Here is a 20977-nt window from a genome sequence, read left to right as displayed (position 1 = left end):
TGAAGAGGACAAATCTGCAGAATTTAGGCAGAGAAAGCAAAAGAATGGCACTGTGGTGATTGGCTCATGCAGAGAGCTGACACAGACACAAAGGGTCAAGTGACCTCCCTCTGTAACAACTCTGACTCCACTGTCCAGTGTGTCAAATTTGAATTGAAACAATTTGTGCCAAGTATTTTGCAAATGACCACAAATCAAATTGATGTCTTTTTCTGTTATGAGATGCGCAGCTAGTTTTTGGTCACAACATTGGCATAAAGAATTACTTTAGCTGAATTCAATGCCAATTATTGTAGCTGACGACATAGTGGTACAGATGGAACAAAATCCTTTGTCATCTTTCTTGGTGTGGGCAATTTGGTGGTTCTGTTTTGATGGACTTCCCTTTTCCTCTTACAGGAAGAGTTGCATAACTGGATCCGCAATCTCAACGCAGCAATAGCAGAACAGGACAAGCCGCAGAGTACAAGACATGGTGAAGCCAAGGCACATACCCTACCTCTCCCGTCTGTGATCGCTCCAGAAACAAGTCCTGGCAAAAAGGACAAGGAAAAAAGATTTAGTCTTTTTGCAAAAAAGAAATGATCAGTGTTAAAACAAAAAGAAAACAAAATGTTTAGTGCCTACATTACAAAATGGTGGCAGTCGTCAGACTGCACCAGATTTTGGGGAGTGAGGGAGGACCGTTTCTTCAAACGTAAATATACATTTCATCTTTATAGGAAGTGATGAGAAAGCATTTTTTTTTAATTTACAGAAACCCTGCATGTCATCCCGAACAAAAAAAAAAGTGCTGAGAATTATTTTTTAAATGACATACAGTTTAATTTGTATTTTGGTGAAACTGCAACATATTTTCTTTTCCAAAGTAAGTTCTTACTAGTCTTTGTTAATGGCCGAGATATGTAAATCTAGATTAAATAGAGCTTTAAGATTACAGCAAATTACCCAGGCACATTTTTGGTTCTTGAGCCAGCACATTAGTGATTTCTTGTATTAGGCTAGTCTTTTACACACTCTGTAAAACAATTATCGAACAATGGGACTCCAATAACACTGTTTAAGTTAAATTGCCACTACCAAAGAATATTTTTGAAAAAGAGTATTTAACAATTCTAAGCTGAGGTCAATTTATTTTCAAAGCAAAATGAATTATAATGTTTTTGGGCAGGAAATTGTGTAAGATTGATAAATGTTAAGTGGTTCAGCTTTGAAATGGTTAAAAATACCAAGTTTGTACTGTATACATCAAGAGTTGGAGGCATCTATTCTGTACATTTTGGCACGTGTTTTGTAGTACTGACATAGATTACATTTTAGCAAATTAAGGGTTTTTTAAATTTGTAGAAGCTTTATCTGGTCAAACTGCCTTCGTGGTAAGAGTTATTGTGGCCACTGTGTATTGTGACATCGTAAATGTGTTCAGGAGAATTCAGTCTATTGATTGTTTTAAGCAAAATCAAAACTGTTCCTTTAGGAAATCTTCACCAACATGTACAATGTCTGCACACACACACACAGATCAGAACAGTCACTGCCTGTTTTTTACGTTGTTGCTTGCAAACAAAGGGCTTTCTATTCAAAATGCATTGATATTTCTATTAACTACGTAAAAAGACTTTTAACTATTTGTTTTCAAGATGTCAAACATTTCCAACCAGCCATTTTTGACTGATAACTGAAGAAGCCCTTTCAATATTTAACTTGAGTTATAAATATCACATGAAAGAAAGTTGAGGAAAAAGTCAGTCTACACACATAAAAGGTGCTTATTTTTTATCTGAATCATTCTCTTTGTTCTATATTGTGTTTGGTTGAGATATTTCATTTGATATTTTAATTCTAAAACAACATTGGAAATATGAGACAAGCTATTTAGGTTGATGCTATAATTTGTTTTTTTTTGATAGAATGTTTGAAAATTCTGTGAAACATCAGATTAAACAAAATCTGTGCATTATCCCTGCAAAGGTGCAAATCTCAAAGGAGATTTGTTCAGGTCATTTTTTTTTCTACATTAAAATATAGGTTGAATGCTCTCTTTGCGATCGTTTCTCACATCTCACTTCTTAGAACATGTAGCAACTAGTTCTGCCTTGAAAGAAGACTTCTGTCCTGACTTTAGGCATTCTACACAACAGCTGGTCCTTCAAATAGGAATCATTACTATATTACTGGGACTGTCATCAAGTGGTCACGAAGGCAAGGTGATCATTAAGACAACTTCAGGCGTGATGAAAGAATAAGTTTATAATTGCAGAGTTGCCAGTTTGATATAATAAGGAATGACTGAATCTTCTACCAGACTACTTTGACCTTCAGAGATGCACAGGTATAGACATGTTGGTAGAGTTGGCTTTAGCTATTGACCCAACTAAACTTGTTTAACTTTTAAACAATTTTTCTCATACATCTGACAGTATCTCCCCAGTGCTGTTCTGGGCTTCTGCTCATGATAGGGTTAATGTTAACTTAATGTCCAGGAATCATAGAATTAACTTCATCCCTCACTTCCTTACAATCCTCAAGAATGTTAAAGGGGTGTGCAAATTGTTGACAGTCTCTAATTTGACTGTCAGGTTCCATTAGAAGTATTTGTCAGGAGGATAGTATAATTGAAAATTATTATAAGTAACACACAAAGGTGCTGGATTGCTTTGTGGCTAATTTGTATTTGAGTGACAGAACTAACAAATAAGGTGCTTCAGAACTCTCAGCACCTGATTCCCTGATTACCCTAATATAAAGCAAAACTAATACACTAAAACATGAATCATCTTGTGTTAATAGGTGGCACATGTGAAATGATATTGATAGATTTTTGTTTGGTGTTTGAAACTTTCTGCAAAATGAAGGATTAAAGAACTGAGGAAACAAATGCTTATCCACTTTTCCACTCTCCAGCATGTGATGTCAGTATCATACACCTTTAGGTCAACTTTATCACTGTCATAAATTATACTGCCCAAAGAATGTGCCTTAAGCCAACTTCAGAAGAGGACCTTCTAATATACCAGGCTGATTTTCTTTTCACTTTGCATACTTGTCACCCTCATGCCAGCTTTTCAGTAAGGAAGTCAGTTCCGTGCCAAATTGTAGGGAGTTTGTACTCGGTGTGTATTTCCAAGTGTGGCTGACTAATTTCCTAAATTATGTTTGCCTTAATTAGGGGCTTTAATTCACTGACAATGGTTCGATGTAAGTGCATGCGCCTATAAGAGCTGTAAGTGGACAATGGTGCATTGTTAAATGAGCAACTCCTGGTCCACAGTCAAGATTATAAGGAGTCTCTAAATGATTAAACCTGTTAAGTGCCAAGTTGTGTATAGCTTTGCACTGCAGAGCTACTCTGACTCAGAACTAGATAGTGAATGCCCAAATGATTGTAGGCAGAAGAGACGTGGTTTATCCTACTAATTTCAGTTAGACTAAACTCAGTTTCTAGAGAGGAAAGGGTGATGTGCTATTAAGCTTCTCCAGAAGCAACCTTGGAATGAAGCCAAAATATTCAGCATGTTCTACACCTTGCTATCTTGTACATCACGTGTTACGTATGCTTAAAGTTTGATTTCCATTTTAATTGTCATTCTGGTGTTCTGAGGCTGAAATCTAATCTGAACTTTGAAATTTCTCAGTTAGATTAGATTAGACTTACAGTGTGGAAACAGGCCCTTCGGCCCAACAAGTCCACACCGACCCGCCGAAGCGAAACCCACCCATACCCCTACATTTACCCCTTACCTAACACTACGGGCAATTTAGCATGGCCAATTCACCTGACCTGCACATCTTTGGACTGTGGGAGGAAACCGGAGCACCCGGAGGAAACCCACGCAGACACGGGGAGAACGTGCAAACTCCACACAGTCAGTCACCTGAGTCGGGAATTGAACCCGGGTCTCAGGTGCTGTGAGGCAGCAGTGCTAACCACTGTGCCACCGTGCCGCCCCGCGTTAGGGTGCATCTTTGAAGCCAAAGTCATGGTCAGTGATGATCTTAATGATTTAGGGTTCAACCGCATCAATAACAGCCACCAAAAAAAAATAAGCCTTCAAACTACCCTTGTTGCCACATGGTAAAGAGTATGGGAAAATTCCACTGGTTTAAACACCATTTTTTTCTCCTTTTACCTCTTTGGCGTAGAACTTTGCATCTACACGTACTGAGTAATAGCTTCATCCGTATCTTTAGATCTCTGCAGTGTTGTAATGAACTTGCAATCTATTATGGTCCTAGCTTTGAATCAGGTTGATAAGTTGTTTAGTTAAGCCAAATATATTTATGGAACACTGTTATAGCAATAATCACTGTAAGGTGAATACTTCAAAAAAATGCAACTTGTTCTCACCTGAAAATATGGGCTAGGTTCAGATGCACTCTTATCAGCTCAGCAAGAAGGCACTCCCTGAATACTGTATCAGAATTAGTAACATGCAAGTTCATTTTGGGACATAATTGAAATATCAACAAAATTAAATGTCTGTAACAAGTGGCAAAATGTGTCAGATGCTGATACAGTATAGGTCAATTAATTAATATGTTTAATTAAGCTTAGACTCTCATCAGCTGTCAGTCCCCTTACTCAAGCACAAAACATTTGAGTACATTCACTAAATCCTGATTCAGTCTTGCACATTTATACTGTTGCACTCTATGATAAAAGAACTCTCAATTTATTTCTCTAAAATGCCATTGTGATGTGAGCTTAAATATTACATAGCATTGGAAAAAAATGTCTGTAGACCTTAGAAGCATTTGTTTAATGTTTTAGACATAGGCTGTAAATTGATTCTGTTTTGTTTTGAATGTGGTGTAGGTTTAGTGCAGCAGACATCAATGGAATAAAAAGACATCTTATATATTTTAATACTGCCGTCATAGCTCATTTCAATTTATTTGTCTTTTTCATCTTTTTGTTCTTTGTTTTTGCTGCTGTCTTTTTTTATGTGAAGGTGAACACGCTTGAATTGTGCTACCCACTGACCATTTCCAGGTGCAAATGGATAATTGGCACCTCTTGTAAACGTTACCTTCTGAAAACCGGCTACCTCTGGTGCAGCTGTTTTGCTCCTCTGTCTTGGTAGGAAATACCTACATACTGATTATGCAAAATGGAGAACAACTTAAAACTGCAAGTACCTGTCCTCAATTCAATTGAATGCAGATGTTTTAGAACTTCATATTGACAGTGTAATGAACTGGTTAATGAATACCTTCAGCTACACGTGAACTGTGAATCGTGCACGTTAATTACAGCCGCTAACCTTGCATTTAAATTCCTGAAGTGTGCAGACTCCTGCTGTAGCCCTTATAGTGCATCCCAGTTCTTCCTTAGTGAAGAAACTGCACCTAGTAACATGGCTATTCTCAGTGTGACTTCCTAGGATTGGTATTCTGAATCAAGATCACATTAGTCTATTGATAGATAAAATAAAATTGTTTTTAGATTGCACAAGTATCATATATCTGGTATATTGTTACAGCCTGAATTCACTGCTGTTTTATTGCCCATAGGCAAACTCTATATATGGCTCACAATTTTATGGTGGGCATTCATTCTACTCAGATAACACATGAATGAATTTGGACAAAGTTCAGTTTAAGTATATTCAGAATTTTGAATCCCTTGCCACTTAACCACTTGAGATTTTGTTTTTAGTTGTTGGCATAATTGAATTTAAATGAAACCAAATTTAAATTGGTTCTACCACTCTAACACACAAATTTGTTTGTTCAGAAGTAGAAATCAGAAGACAGAAAGTCACAAGATTCAGACTATGACTTTGTACTTCCATAAGCTTAAGTAGTATCGTTACAGAAGTTTATTTTGTTATAATTAATAAAGTTTGCTTTTACAAAATAAATTACTAAATGAGAATATAAAACACACAAACTCTCTGGATTAACAAATGAAAATTGGAAGAGGGAAGCACAGCTGTAACATGACCTTGTATCACCGACTGGGACAATTCACCAATAATAAACTCAAAAGTGCTCAAATTTCATGACCCAAGTTCTATACAAAGCTTAGATTTCAAAAGCTTGTCTTTAAACACTTATTCTCATGTGCTTTATAAAAAAATTATAGATACAAAGTTTACAAGCAGACCACTTTTTATTGGATTGCCGTATTTCAATCCAGCTTTCAATTCTGCACAAACCAATTATTGTCCAGAGAAAACCTGGACTAAGAATGTAAAGCTGTAAAGGTTACACAAATTGCCCTGCAGAAGTAATCATGGGCAAAATTCAATGTAATCAAAGTCATTTGATCAACTGTTCATCCATGTTCCTCATAAAGTAATTTAATAAAGGTTGTATTAATGGCAGACAGCTGTTTCACTTACATCTTGAAACACTGTTAAAATGTACTTTCGTGTGTAAATCACTTTTAAGACTGTGATTCTTAAGGAAACCAATCTTTAGAGTATGAATGTGTACTTCTAAATGCATTCAGTAATCGGTTATGAAGGGACAATTCAATTTTTTGATGGTTTAACAGTAAACTGTAAATTGTGCTGGGAAACAAACTGGTCATTGGTAATATTTACTAAAGCTAATTTATCTCCCTAGTGAACATCTAAATTATACTCACAACAAGTAAAGATTTAGCCAGAAAAGCAGTATTACTGTGTGATACCATGAGGTACATTGCACATGTCTAGGTGACACTGAAAAATTAGCTGACACTGGTCAATGTCTTTTTAAAGTTGGATAATAAAATTTCTTGTTTTTATGAAGTCATTCAATTATGTATATGATAACCTGAAGTGATACATTCAAAGGTTATTAATCTTTATTCATGATAGCAAAGTTAATCTCTCTGAATAGCCAAGTGTGCAATCTTTTTCACTATTTTGTTTTGTCTCTTAGACTATGCTTAAAGGGGATTTATTCCAGACATTTCTCTACTCTAGAGAAGTTATTTCTGAGTTGTCTATTTTCTATATCTCTTATTATGGTCCTATGATCTAAAGAACTTAAGATATTTTTAAGATATATTGAATTGTCCAACAAGAGCCCAAGTTGTTATGCTGCATGTTTTGAAGAGAATTAGCCACTTGTGATGATATAACATTCTGGAAATGAGACATATTCCAATATCCTATTCCCATTTTCCCATGAAAATTGATCTCACCAAAAATGAACTGGATGAAAGCTAGTGGATGGTTAAATGAATAATCAAAACCAATCAGCGTCCATTACGAACAGAATATGATAATATTAGTTAAAAATAGATGCCCTCAAACAGTTTTACTATCCGAGACGGCGGCAGAGTAGGGCTCCTGAGACAGAACTCGTCTGTTCTGACTGCTTTTCTTTCCTCTTTTCTCACTTATCTTTTCAGTGTTTTTCTCTCTACTTAACTTATGGAGGAAGCTCAGTTGTGGAAACAGTGGCGGGAGCCCAGAACAGGGCCTTTGATGGTCAGCCTTGAGGCTGCTGTTGTGCCCGGGCAGAACTCTGGCAGTCAGTGGCATTGTGAAAGTGGCTGGGTGCCCAAAGCAGCACCAGAAAAGGACTCTGACGGCCTAGGGCAATGCAGCTGGTTTGCCCTGATGGTAGTCGATGGCAGCACAGAGGAGCAGAGAGCGAGCCCTTGTGGGGAAAGCCCAGATTGCAGGCCCGTAGCTAAAGAAGGGCTGTACTTCGGAACTTTCAACTTTATTTCTCATTTGCTACTTTATACTAAGAAAAACTGTAACATTGAATTTATAACTTATTTTATTTTTCTACTTTTACCTAAGATTTTGTACCGAGGAACTTATATCTAACATTAATGGGCGGCACGGTGGCACAGTGGTTAGCACTGCTGCCTCACAGCGCCTGAAGACCCGGGTTCAATTCCCGACTCAGGCGACTGACTGTGTGGAGTTTGCACGTTCTCCCCGTGTCTGCGTGGGTTTCCTCCGGGTGCTCCGGTTTCCTCCCACAGTCCAAAGATGTGCGGGTCAGGTGAATTGGCCATGCTAAATTGCCCATAGTGTTAGGTAAGGGGTAATGTAGGGGTATGGGTGGGTTTCGCTTCGGCGGGTCGGTGTGGACTTGTTGGGCCGAAGGGCCTGTTTCCACACTGTAAGTCTAATCTAATCTAATGGCGTCTTGGCAACATTGTAAACCTTTCACTAACCACCCATATCACTGTACTTGAGTAGATGTGACAAGAAAACCCAATTCTAATTCTTTTCTACGATTCTGTTAGATTATTTTTCCTGAATCATATTGCCAGCCACCCATCTTTGTTCTGTGACCCTTAATGACTCTGCTTACAAAAATCTATTAGTCTCAGTTCTGAAATCTTCAACAGGCCAGAATGTCTCCAGCTTTTTAGGGAAAGTTCCAGACTTGCACTCTACTTTGTCTGAAGAACTGCTTCCTGACACGAACCTGAATCCCTCTAATTTGAAGGTCATGCCCTCAGTAGACTTCACCACCAGAGGGAATACAGTCAGTTCTGCTATAACGTGGTAGTTGCGTTCTGGTGCAATCCCATGTTATAAGAAAATTGCATAGTAGCAGCAACATTTAGACTAATGGGGCCGGAATTGCATTATAACCAATGCATGCTTTAAAACTTGTGCTTTAAAACAGTGTCTCCAATTAGTCAGTCGTGTTATAGCAGAACGACCAGTAGTTTCTGTCTGCGTTCCTTATTACATTCTTTCATCACTTTGGACAACTCAATTAGATCACCCTTTAATCTTCTATATTCAAGGACATATAAAAACCTGGTTTATAGAACCTACCATGGTAGTTTAACCCTGTAATAATTCTAGAGCCCTCTGCCTTCATCCTTTTGGAGGTGTGGTGCACAGAGTGAAATACTCAAAGTGGGGGTCCTAAATGTGAGTATGTATCTGCAGAAGATGTTCCATTGCTTCGTATTCTATCTGTTTTGCAGTGAAGGCCTACATTCTGTTAGCCTTTTAAATTTAATTTTTGTGAGTCCTTTAGATATTAGGAATATCTATACTTTGAATATTTGTCTCTGTGTTTCTCTGCAGTTCTGGTTTGTTATTGTTTGAAAATAGTCCTCTGATCTTCGTTAGATCTAAAGTGGATGACCAGACAATCTGAAATATGCACTTACAATTGTCCGATGTATGCCAATGTCAGGTTAAGCCTTTAAATATGGGCAAGACTGAGGTTATTATTTCTGGTCCCCATTGCAAGTTTGAGTCCCTATCTGTCAACTCCATCCCTCTCCTGGGCAACGTTTTCAGATTAAGCCATTCTTTTTGCAGCCTGAATGTTACATTTAGTTCCAACATGAGCCTCCAATCTCATATTTGCACCTTTTCTAGGAAAGCATAGTTGAACCTCTCTGATACTGCTTGACTTAGTCTACTTCAGCTCATCCGCTGCCAAAATCTTCATATATGCCTTTGTTATCTCTATATTCAACTATTCCAGTGTACTCCTGCTTGTTCTCCCACCTTCTATCCTCATTAAGCATGAGGTTATCCAAAGCTGTCCTATCTCTGTCTTCATTCATACAAGCCCCTTTTCACTCTGTTCACTGAGCCACATTGACTCCCAGTAGATCAACGTCATGCTTTTAAAACTCTCACCCATGTTTTCATATTCCTCCATGGTTTTGGCCTTGGACATCTCTGTAATCTTCTCCAACCATCCAAGATTTCTGCAATCTTCTACTTCTGACCTTTACTGCATTCCCAGTTGTAATTGTTCCTCCCTTGGTGGCTTTCAGTAGCCTAGGCCCCAAGATCTGGAATTCCTTCATTTACACCTCTGTGCCTTTTGAGACTAGATTAGATTACTTACAGTGTGGAAACAGGCCCTTCAGCCCAACAAGTCCACACCGACCCGCCGAAGCGCAACCCACCCAGACCCCTACGTTTACCCCTTACCTAACACTACGGGCAATTTAGCATGGCCAATTCACCTTACCTGCACATCTTTGGACTGTGGGAGGAAACCGGAGCACCCGGAGGAAACCCACGCAGACACGGGGAGAACGTGCAAACTCCACACAGTCAGTCGCCTGAGTCGGGAATTGAACCCGGGTCTCAGGCGCTGTGAGGCAGCAGTGCTAACCACTGTGCCACTGTGCCACCACTACTTTTACCCTTTAAAGTGCATCTTATAATCAACCTCTTTGATCAAGCTCTTGATCATCTGAGTTAATATCTTCTTAAATAGCTCAGTGCCAAACTTTGTTTCAGAATTCTTCTGGTTTGTATTTTGGGATGTTTTGTTGCATTAAAGACATTACGTCATTTGTTGTAGAAGAACTATATTTTCATAGTACATCTGTTTACCTTATGTTCAAACAGTAGCCAAACATCTTTATGTCCTCCTTATTTTCTTAGGGTCTGAACATTGAAATAATTCACATGCCATTGTGTTAACTTTGAAAATTGCTTCCCTAGCATCCTTATCTTGAATAGCAACTTGACATCAATGCAGTTTAAGTTTAACGCTTGGTCCTGACAGCTGCTTTTATCAGTTATCAACCAACTTGTGAGTTAAATTTTAAAAATCTCTGAAGTTCAAATACATGAGCAGAAAAATACATGCTCATTTTAATTGATTTGTTAAAGATTAGATGAGTGGAGTTTGAATTGTCGATTGTTGGAAAAACCCATCTGGTTCACTAAGTCCTTCAGGGAAGGAAACTGTCATCTGTCCCTGATCCGGCCTACGTGTGACACCATACTCACAGCAATGTGATTGACTCTTTACTGCCCTCTGGGCAATTATGGATGGGCAATAAATGTTGGCCTAGCCAGTGACACCCTCATCTTGTGAATGAATTTCTAAAAGTTACCCCATTAGGAAATTACCCCTAATTTGTTTTTGTGAAAAAACGTTGAGATTAAATTGTTCCAGATTGGTGTTATATTGCGAGTTCACAAAAAGAGTGTTGATCATTCCACGATCATTAAATAAACCTGCAAACGCAAGAAGCTGTCTCAACAGATTTGGTACATTGACAACCTATAGTTATATTGTACCTTTAATGTAATAAAATGGCCCAAGGCACTTCACAGGAGCATTTACACTACAAAACATGATACTAAGTCATGTAAAGAGATAATAGGACCTTCAGGAAAGGGTTGGAAGATGCAAAGGGTGAAGCTAATGTTCTGGATGGAAGGCAAAGAATCACCATCACATGCCATTGAATTCTCTCAGTGACCAGGGAATCATGCACAGCCCTCCCACCAGAGCCCAGCTGCAGACCATTAAAATTCCTAATGACGGAGAAGTCTTTCAACTCATTGGGAGCTCATCCAGTAAAACCTAAGGATCTTTCTGAGGCCTTGGTGTGACACCTCCTGATGAGATACCTTTTAGCTCATGGAAGGGCCCCCCTTATCCTCACTTCTGAGCTTGCAAGAAACATCACTACCCATCCCCTTCAAAGATGAGGCCCATCAGCCCCAATGACCCTACTCCCAACCCCAGAGCCCATTTACTTTGGTCTCAGGCTGGTACTGCTGGGACTGAGGAACTACCAGACCATTGACTGACTAGCAGATCTTGAAGACAGGATCTTCACCCTAGGAAGTGAGGGAAAGGAATTCTAAAGCTTACAACCTACCCAGCTAAACCATGATGGGCTAATTAAAATCAAGGATGGGCAAGAGGTCAGAACTGGAGGAGTGCAGATATCTTAGTGGTGGGGGTTGCTGGACTGGAGGAGATTACAGAAGTAAGGAGGGGCAAGATCACAGAGGGATTTGAAATCAAGGATGAGAATTTTAAAATAAAGACATTGACCTTCATTGACTGCATTACGCAATGAGCCACAGGCCGATAGGAGAAAGGGACTTCGTGTACATTAGAACGCAGGCAGCAGAGTTTCCTATGAATTCAAGTATATGTATGGCACAGTAAGACCACAAGACCAGAAGAAATAGGAACAGGAGTAGGTAATTTGGCCCCTGCTGCATTGTTTGAGAGGATCATAGCTGATCTGATATTCTTCTCACCCATTTTTCTGCCCTTTCCCCATAACCCTTCATTGCTCAACTGTCCAAGAATCTATCTATCTCAGCCTTAAATATACGCGAGGAGTCTGGTCCCACAGCTCTCTGTGGCAGAGTCCCAACGATTTCTAAATCCTATGGGAGAAGCAATTGCTACTCATCTCAGCTTTAAATTTGGCGTTCCCCCCCCCCTTTATTGTGAGACCAAGTCCTCTGGTCCTAGACTCTCCCATAAGGGGGACATTCAATATTTAGCCTGTCCAGCCCTTTAAAAATCCCATACATTTCAATGGGATAATCACTTGTCCTTCTAAACTCAGTGAGTAGAGATTTCCTCATTAGGCAATCCCTCCAAGGGATTGTTCAAGTGAACGATGTGTGATACCAGCCAGGTGTTCTTTAGAATAGTCAGCTCTAGAGCTAACAAAGGCATGGAGGAGGCTTTTAGCAGCAGGGGAACTGAGGCAGGTGAAGTTGGGTGATCAGAAAGGAATTCTTGACCAGTCATCCTGTCCAGGATTCTATTTAGCGAATTCCATTGACTCACCTCCACCCCCAACCACTCTTGCTCTGTCAGACTGACTGTCTAACATCAGCAGTTGTATCACTGCAGATAAGAATCAAACCACATCTGAATTCTGTAGTTTCCAGGCAGGGAATATCAAAGTAACTACCAATTAGTTACAATGCTCTGAAGTAAGCAAGCTCCATTTAGTTTCTCATAGTAAAGATTAACTGTCTGGAGTCGGGGGACTGTGTATATCTTCCAAACACTGGATATGCAAAGTGCTGTATTAGCTCAGGGTAGAATGATGAAGAGAGAAATGTTGACCAAGCAGCAAAATTGAGTTGTAAACCATTCTCCAATTCCCTTGCCAATAACAATCTTACCAGTTTCTGGGAGATTTGTAACAGTGGCTCAAGCTGATACAATCACTGACTCACTCTCTCTTTCTGGCTGGTATCCATAACCTTGTGCTGGTGAAGTGGAGGGTACTGAAAAATCCATGTATCCGCACCCTGCTGAAATAACTGCACAGAGGCCGGTATCCCATCACCAAGTCTCCCTTTATTTACAGGTGGCGAGTCCTTGACACTGATCCAACTGCCTCGGAGCCAGCTCTCAGAGCGAGCAGGATGTCTGACACTCCCGTTTATTTTTTTCTTTTTCTTTTTTAATTAACCCCCACACTACCGCCTAACTGCGGTAGACACTCCTGTTTATATCTATCAGCCAGGGTTCCCTGATTGGGGGTGTAAATGTGGTCCAATCAAGGAACTCCTATTCTATGATAAATACCTGGCTGACCTCATGACACCTGCGATCTGTGGCGTAATCTGTTAAGGTAATGACGCACTGTCAGGCACCGCCTTCTTAATGATTTAAAATAAATAACATGAAAGAATTAGCAATTCTGAAGAAGTTGAAGGAACTCAAGATCTTTAAAATCTCATCTTTCTATTATTTTTTTAATCCAAAATACATTTCAAAGTTAGGATATGGCACAGAGGCAGCCTGATGAATCAACTTGAAGCGATTTCATGAGAATGAGAACGCCAGAATTTTAGTCAACTGTGAACCCTACTTTCGTGCTGCTCTTTGAAGCAGTTCAGTCACAGATGTTGCTATTAAGGCTTTCTTTTTGAACATTGCCCTTCTGAATGACTTGTTAAAAGAAATTACTTTGAAGCCTACGTTGGATTTGTATTCCTTCAGTCACTTGGCAAAATGTAGCACAAATTTTAGATTGGGAAGCCAAATATTTCTGATGACACATTTGCTGCAGCATTATACTGGAAAGCATTTAATGCAGACAAGCCCATTTGGTAAACAAAATGTTCCCTATATCTGAACATTTCAAAGCAAACACTATTGAAAGAATATGCTTGAAATTGGCAATAGTGGCTGCTGTTAAATGAGTATCTTTACTAACAGCTGTTTTGCATTCAGTTCTTAAGTTGTAAATGCCCATCAAGGGCCTTCTTGTGGTACAATGGCAGTGCACCCTATCCCTGGAACAAGAGACGCAGGTTCAAGTCACACCTGCTCCAAAGATGTGTCATAACATCTCTGAATAGGTTGATTAGGAAAAAAGATAAATGCCCAATAAGGGCCCCTTTGTGGTGCAGTAGTACTGTCTCTACCCTTGGTCTGGGAGGTCTGTGTTCAAGTATCACCTGTTTCAGAGATGCATAATAATCACCTCTGAACAAATGAGAAAAATAGATTACATTTTAAAAAAGCAAATGCCCATTAAGGGCTCTCATATGGGCAAAAGTGAGGATTGCAGATGTTGGAAATCAGAGTTTAGATCAGAGTGGTGCTGGAAAAGCACAGCAGGTCAGGCAGCATCCGAGGAGCAGGAAAATCGACGTTTCAGGCAAAAGCCCTTCATCAGGAATGGAGGGATGGAGCCTCCAGGGTGGAGAGCTCTCGTGTGGTTCAGAGGTAGTTAACCCTGAAACAAGGGACCCAGACTCAAATCCCACCTACTCCAGAGGTGCGTAGTACTATCTCTAAACAGGTTGATTAGAAAAATAACTTCCTAAGTCTCGGGCAGGAATTTTCTGCCAAAATAACAGTGCGGTTAATGTCACACGCGCTGGTACCCCAATTTCACAGGAGCAGGGGATGCTTGGTTAAACACGGATCTTGAAAAGCCACTATTTTTTCTGAAAAGTGTATTTCACATTGTTCTCTGGTTAATTATGCAAATCAACTCCTCAGCCACTGCTGGGACCATTAGTGGCTTTTGGTGCCATATTTAAAGTCTAGAGAGCTGACACTAAAAAGCTTCTGAGGGAACAGAGGTGATACATCATTGGAAATAGGAGCTTCCATTCATCTATGTGTTGCTAACTCACTCATCACCTTTCTGATCGACCGTCATTGTAACTGTGGCTGGTAGACTGAAGCTATATAGGCTACCTGTCCCTAGTGCCACACAATGTTGGAATTCCGTCGAAGTATTACTTTTCCCTGCACTGAGTATAGCAATGAATTTCATTGTTATTGTTCACTGTTGGAGCATCACTTGTTAGATTGACTTCAAAATTTTAAAAATGTATTGAACAAAAGCAAAAGAAAAATGTAATAAAAAAAAGTAGCATTTGCTTTTGGAATCAAAGATGTCCCTTTTTATGACATTGCCAACTCTCAGTTGGAAAGACAGCAATGCTTCCAGCTTTGAGTAAATTTTCAAAACATTTATTTCCGATCAAGTCACCTGAATGAAAAAAGCCAAGATTTTGCTGAAAGTAAAAACAAAGTGAAGACCATTAATGGATCTTACTGGGGAAATACTCAGACCAACATTTGGTCGGATAAGACATCATTCCTTACAGTTTGATAAGAAAACAAATGGTTATCAAAATACTCTGGAGTGTGGACATTTAGAGTTATAGAGATGTACAGCATGGAAACAGACCCTTCAGTCCAACTTGTCCATGCTGACCAGATATCCCAACCTAATCTAATCCCATTTGCCAGCACCCGGCCCATATCCCTCTAAACCCTTCCTATTCATACACCCATGCAGATGCCTTTTAAATGTTGTAATTATACTATTCTCCATCACTTCCTCTGGCAGCTCATTTCATACACCCACCAACCTCTGCATGAAAAAGTTGCCCCTTAGATCCCTTTTAAATCTTCCCCCTCTCCCCTTAAACCCCTCTAGTTCTGGATTTGCCCACCCCAGGGAAAAGACCTTGTCTATTGACCTTATCCATGCCCTTCATGATTTTATAAAGCTCTATAAAGTCACCCCTCAACCTCTGACACTCTAGGGAAAACAGCCCCAGCCTATTTACCCTTTCCTTAAAGATCAAACCCTCCAACCCTGGCAACATCCTTGTAAATCATCTCTGAACCCTTTCAAATTTCACAATATCCTTCCTATAGGAGGGAGAACTGCATGCAATCTTCCAAAAGTGGCCGAACCAATGTCCTGTACAGCTGCAACATGACCTCCCAACTCCTACTCAATGCTCTGACCAATAAAAGAAAGCATATCAAACACCTTCTTCACTATCTATATGCTGCTGACAACTAAAATTATTGGAATGAAAAGTGAAATGATTTTTTTTTAAAATTGATTTGGCAGTTCCTTAAACAAATTCAAAAGTCAGAGGTCTGAGTATTCCCAAGCTTTTTTGGGATTCCTTTTGATAACAAAATGACAGCCCATGAATGATCACATCTGTTGAAAGTGCTGTCACTATGTCTGATCTGTTATAACCAATGGTACACCACTCCATCATTTTGAAGATGATATTTCTCTTGCTCGACACCCTCATCTTCCCCCTCAAAAAACTGCTGATCCTGTCCCAGCTTTTCAATGTCCATCACATCCCCTGTTTGGCTGCTTCAGTTTTGCATGTCACAGAGTGCTAGAATAATGAGACACACACCGAACTGTACTGCAAGGCTCTCCCACATTGATCCAAGCATGAGAGACCTCATCTTCAGGATGATGGCATTGCTAGATTATTGTCAGGTGTTGCGTCATGGAGTTAACAGCTAAAGTTACAATGGTAGTCCTTGTGTGGATAGAGGCCATTCGGCCCATCAAGTCTGCACTGAGCATTCGAAAAACATCCCACCTGAGCTCATTCCCCACCCTATCCCCACAATCCTGCATTACCATGGCTAATCCCCTAGCCTACACATCCCTAGGCATTATTCCCTGGGCAATTCAGCACAACCAACCCATCTAACCTGAACATTTTTGCACCATGGGAGGAAACTGGAGAACCCAGTAGAAACACACACAGACACAGGGAGAATATGCAAACTCCGCACAGGCAGTTACCCAAGACTGGAATCGAACCTGGGTCCCTGGTGAGCCACCTTGTCTCCCAGTAACCAATCTTGTAAGGGATCTGACCCTCGAAACAGGAAGCTGAAGATTCTCAGGGTTGTGGGCATCATGGCAACTTCACATGTTGTCGAAGCATCACATGTGCAACACATCCACTTCCTCAACTGGCAACTGCTGACAGCCAATGACAAGCTCCCAAGCTTTGTGTCCAAGGCAAGACCGAAGAACTGCAAGCCTGTAAGGCTGAATGAAGCGGCAATACGTAAAGAGGCAGGAACAATGCAAGGCGGAGATGCTGTGAGCATCCAAGTAGGCCGGTAAATGCTGAGAAATCAAATGAAAACCCCTGAGATGCACAGTGTTTCACTCTGTGAAATGGGTACCTGACCCTAGCAGCAAAGTGGACCTGGCAACACCTTGCCAATGTAGGATGTTGGTGAGCAGTATTCTAATGGTGCTGGAGACACCATGAGGCTGGTGGGTGACTGATGCCAACCCATGTGGACAGGTTATGCAGGTCACTGATATTCGCAGAGCCTGCCCTGAGCATGCCATGAATCTTTCAAGCTTCTACTTGCAGCGACAAAAAAAATCCAATATTTTGTGTTTGGAATTTTTAAACAAAGGAAAAGTTTGCTCTTAAATAATTTAAACTTGGTTGCATTTGAGTTACTGCTTTCCTTCGTCCTAGCATGTTGGTCATTGAATCACAAATCTCTCCTCCTCATGTTAGTTCTGAATTCAATTTTTTGTTACATATTAATTTGATAGTTTTTGATGTTGACAACATTTAGAAGCATAAACTTTGAAGTGCTTTAAGGCAGCTTGTCACCTAGCCTTATAACGGAATGGTTGCACACAATGAACAGAATCTTAGAATCACCTCTTACCCATTTCCAACCGCTGAGAAATTGCCGTTAACTCTGACCCTTTCCTTCTTCCTTGTGACCACGCTTCGGTTCAGTTTTCTCCCTCTTCTAATTTTATAACTCTCAGTGCTCTCTAAAATTGCCTGTGTGGTACCTTTTCTGAAAAATATAACACCTGCATTGTACATTCCACCGTGCCACTGAAAACAGGGAAGATCCCTCTGGAATGGAAAAAGACATAGCACATTGTGCTAACATTCAAAAGAAAGGAAATCCAGGTAGACTTGCAGATTCCATAAGACCATAAGACCATAAGACATAGGAGTAGAAGTAAGGCCATTCGGTCCATCGTGTCCACTCCGCCATTCAATCATGGCTGATGGACATTTCAATTCCACTTACCCCCATTCTCCCCGTAGCCCTTAATTCCTCGAGACATCAAAAATCTATCAATCTCTGCCTTGAATACATTTAGCGTCCCGGCCTCCACTGCACTCTGCGGCAATGAATTCCACAAGCCCACCACTCTCTGGCTGAAGAAACGTCTCCGCATTTCTATTCTGAATTGACCCCCTCTAATTCTAAGGCTGTGTCCACGGGTCCTAGTCTCCTCGCCTAATGGAAAAAATTTCCTAGCGTCCACCCTTTCCAAGCCAGGTATAATCTTGTATTCCAATTTACCTTCTTCAGTAACTGATGAAAATAATAAAAACAGTCATTAAGAATCATCTTGACGATAGCCTTTGTGAAAAACAAAACTTGTAAATGTTGGTCAAAATACTTTCAGAAACATAAGATCATGTTTGATTGACCCTTTTTGTTTTGTAAATAATGTCACAGGTGAATTTAGATAAGACCTCCGAAGTAGTGTATCAATACTTTTCAAGAAACTTCAATGAAGGAAATTCTAACAGTGTTCAGTGTATTATATATACAGTCTTGATTCTGAAATACATTGCTTGTTTTCAGATGATGCATGGGATTCCAAAGAATTACAGCAGAATGGGACATTGATAATAAATGCAACGTTTTGAAATTGAGACGAAACAATTGGAGAGGACGTGTGCGTGGTGGGTGGTGTTACCTGATGATGTCCATCTAGCCACAGATATGAGAGAAACAAATCAGGGAAAGACATAGTGAACAGTTTGCATCACCAATTAAAGAGCAGCAAGCATTGAGAACACTGCAGATGTCTTTAGCCAAATCAATGAGATGCAAGGCTGTTTCTATCACCCTACCATTGGATTGTGGTCAGTAGGCATCTTGAATCTTGCATTTAGGTCTAGTTATCTAAAAGCTAGGTGCATTAAGGGAAGGGCGATGGGACCCTCACCCTGTAACAAAGGACTGAGTTATAAGGAAATGCTAGAAAAATCTTCAACCTTGAGACATGGCGATGCACAGGGAACTTCGTAAGAGGTCTAAGATAGTGAATGGAATAGAAATTATGCATATCCAAAAGACATAGATACAAAGTGGTGAAAATAAGCTAGGGAATTATACTAAGAAGTTTTTCATATAAAGAATGATTAACTCCCAGATTGAGTTTCAATACAAGCTTTGATATCATTCGTTAATACCTGCTATGTTGGAGGATAGTCAGAGTCCACAGACAGATGCAAGGGCTTACACATCATGAGAAACAAAAAGCCTCAATTTAAATGAACAAACATTACTCAATTTTTCTCATTAATATAGTGTTTGATAGTAAATTCCATGGCAGCTGTGTGATCACATGGTCCTCTGCAATGCTAAAATCAATTAACAGAAATAACTCTTCCATTTTATTTGAAACTAGTTATTTATCTGAGGCAGTTTAAGTTGTATCTTAAAGGAGATTTTAGTGAATTTTAAATGATAAGAGCTTTGATTTATTTTAGTATCTACTTCTGAGAAGGAGGTAAGTTGCTTTGAATCTATTTTTGTGAGCTCCATTGTTAAACTGAGTGCAATATTTAATCTATATCTGACCTGAAACTTACATCCATCAGTCAACGCATCAGCTGTGAAATGCCAGCGGTCTCAGCGGGTATGTGATATTATTTGTTAATTGCAAAGCTATTGCCATTTATCGTCCCATGACCTCTTCTGAATAATTTCTGCATCATTGTTAGTTATTGACTCTGGGAGGTTGTTAGCTGCATAGTTTAGTTCAGCTGAAAATTAGGATAATGGAGAGGAGCTTTCTGCTTTTGCTACACCACTAGAAGAGGATATTTCTTATGATCCTGTTTATTTTACCACCTTTTTCTCTTCAGAATAGATAAAAGATTTGAACTGCAGGGATTGATAAATCTCAGAGGGAGGAGACTGAATGTCTCTTGAGACAGAGCGATGATTGATAGCTTCATGCCTAGCAGAGGTGCATCATGGGCTTTGAGTCTCAACTTAACATTTCCACTTTTTATCAATTCAAATGATTTTTATGTTAATTCATTCATGGGAAGTGGACATTATTGACTGGGCCAACAATAATTTCCCATCCCTAGTTACATAGAGGGTATTTAACATCAATCATATTGCTGTAGGTCTGGAGTCACAGGTCAGACTACAATGACAAAATCTCCAGTACAGAGGATTAAATTTGACATTTTTAGCTGGACTATACTAGAGTCAGGAAGGTATCTTATTTCTTCATAAAATATTTTTGCGTCACCATTAGAGTATTGTGATATGTGTTTCAGACACAGGAGTATTTCTTGTGTTATTCTTGAATTGCAGATGAGATGAAATTTCCTTTCCAGCACAGTAGATGCTCTTGACGACCTTGTGAGTGAATACACTGAACCATTAAGCTAAGTTGGCCAGTAATGCCCAACTTCTGTGTCAGCTTAATTCTTCTCAATATAGCAAGCAAATGCTTCAGTTGCTTCAAATGCCTTTAGATTAGGAAATAAAAACCATCTCGTCTTCCTGTTCCTGAGCAATAATTCCTGCTGGAGAATTATGCCTGTGGCCATTGGATTAGGTTTGGCTGTAAAACCCTCTGTGATTTGTTCACACTGTAATCTCAATAAAGAATGGAGAATTTAAAGAGGGGGCTGTTGGTGTTGGTTTGTACTTCAGTGGCTGGCAATGTTTCCAGAAGACACAGTAAATGAGCAGAACAAAACAGTAATTGAAAGTGTATGTGTTGCCATTAACCCTGAAGGTCAACTTTTAATTTTAATGTAGTAATAGGAAGTTTATATTTAGTTTCGGTGTCATGCTGCTCTCAAGAGGTTTGGAATGTAAAAGCAGCGATGTGCTACTGAGACTTTATAAAGCTCTGGTTAGGCCCCATTTAGAATTCTGTGTCCAGTTTTGGGCCCCACACCTCAGGAAG

General features: G+C 39.7%; 1 protein-coding gene across 5 annotated transcripts in view; it reads left to right on the top strand.

The window, feature by feature from the left end:
- The window catches only part of LOC132818130 (spectrin beta chain, non-erythrocytic 1-like), a 269507-nt gene extending 264662 nt beyond the window's left edge, over positions 1-4845 (top strand). For all 5 annotated transcript variants that reach the window (XM_060828851.1, XM_060828852.1, XM_060828848.1 and 2 more), the window contains one exon: positions 400-4845. In XM_060828851.1, the coding sequence (XP_060684834.1) occupies positions 400-585 (186 nt within the window). In that variant the 3' untranslated portion in view covers positions 586-4845. The remainder of the gene's footprint in view (positions 1-399) is intronic.
- The last annotated feature ends 16132 nt before the right edge of the window (positions 4846-20977 follow it).

The sequence above is a fragment of the Hemiscyllium ocellatum genome, chromosome 8 (assembly GCF_020745735.1).
Source record: "Hemiscyllium ocellatum isolate sHemOce1 chromosome 8, sHemOce1.pat.X.cur, whole genome shotgun sequence".
NCBI lineage: Eukaryota > Metazoa > Chordata > Chondrichthyes > Orectolobiformes > Hemiscylliidae > Hemiscyllium > Hemiscyllium ocellatum.
This window is presented reverse-complemented; position numbering and strand designations above follow the sequence as displayed.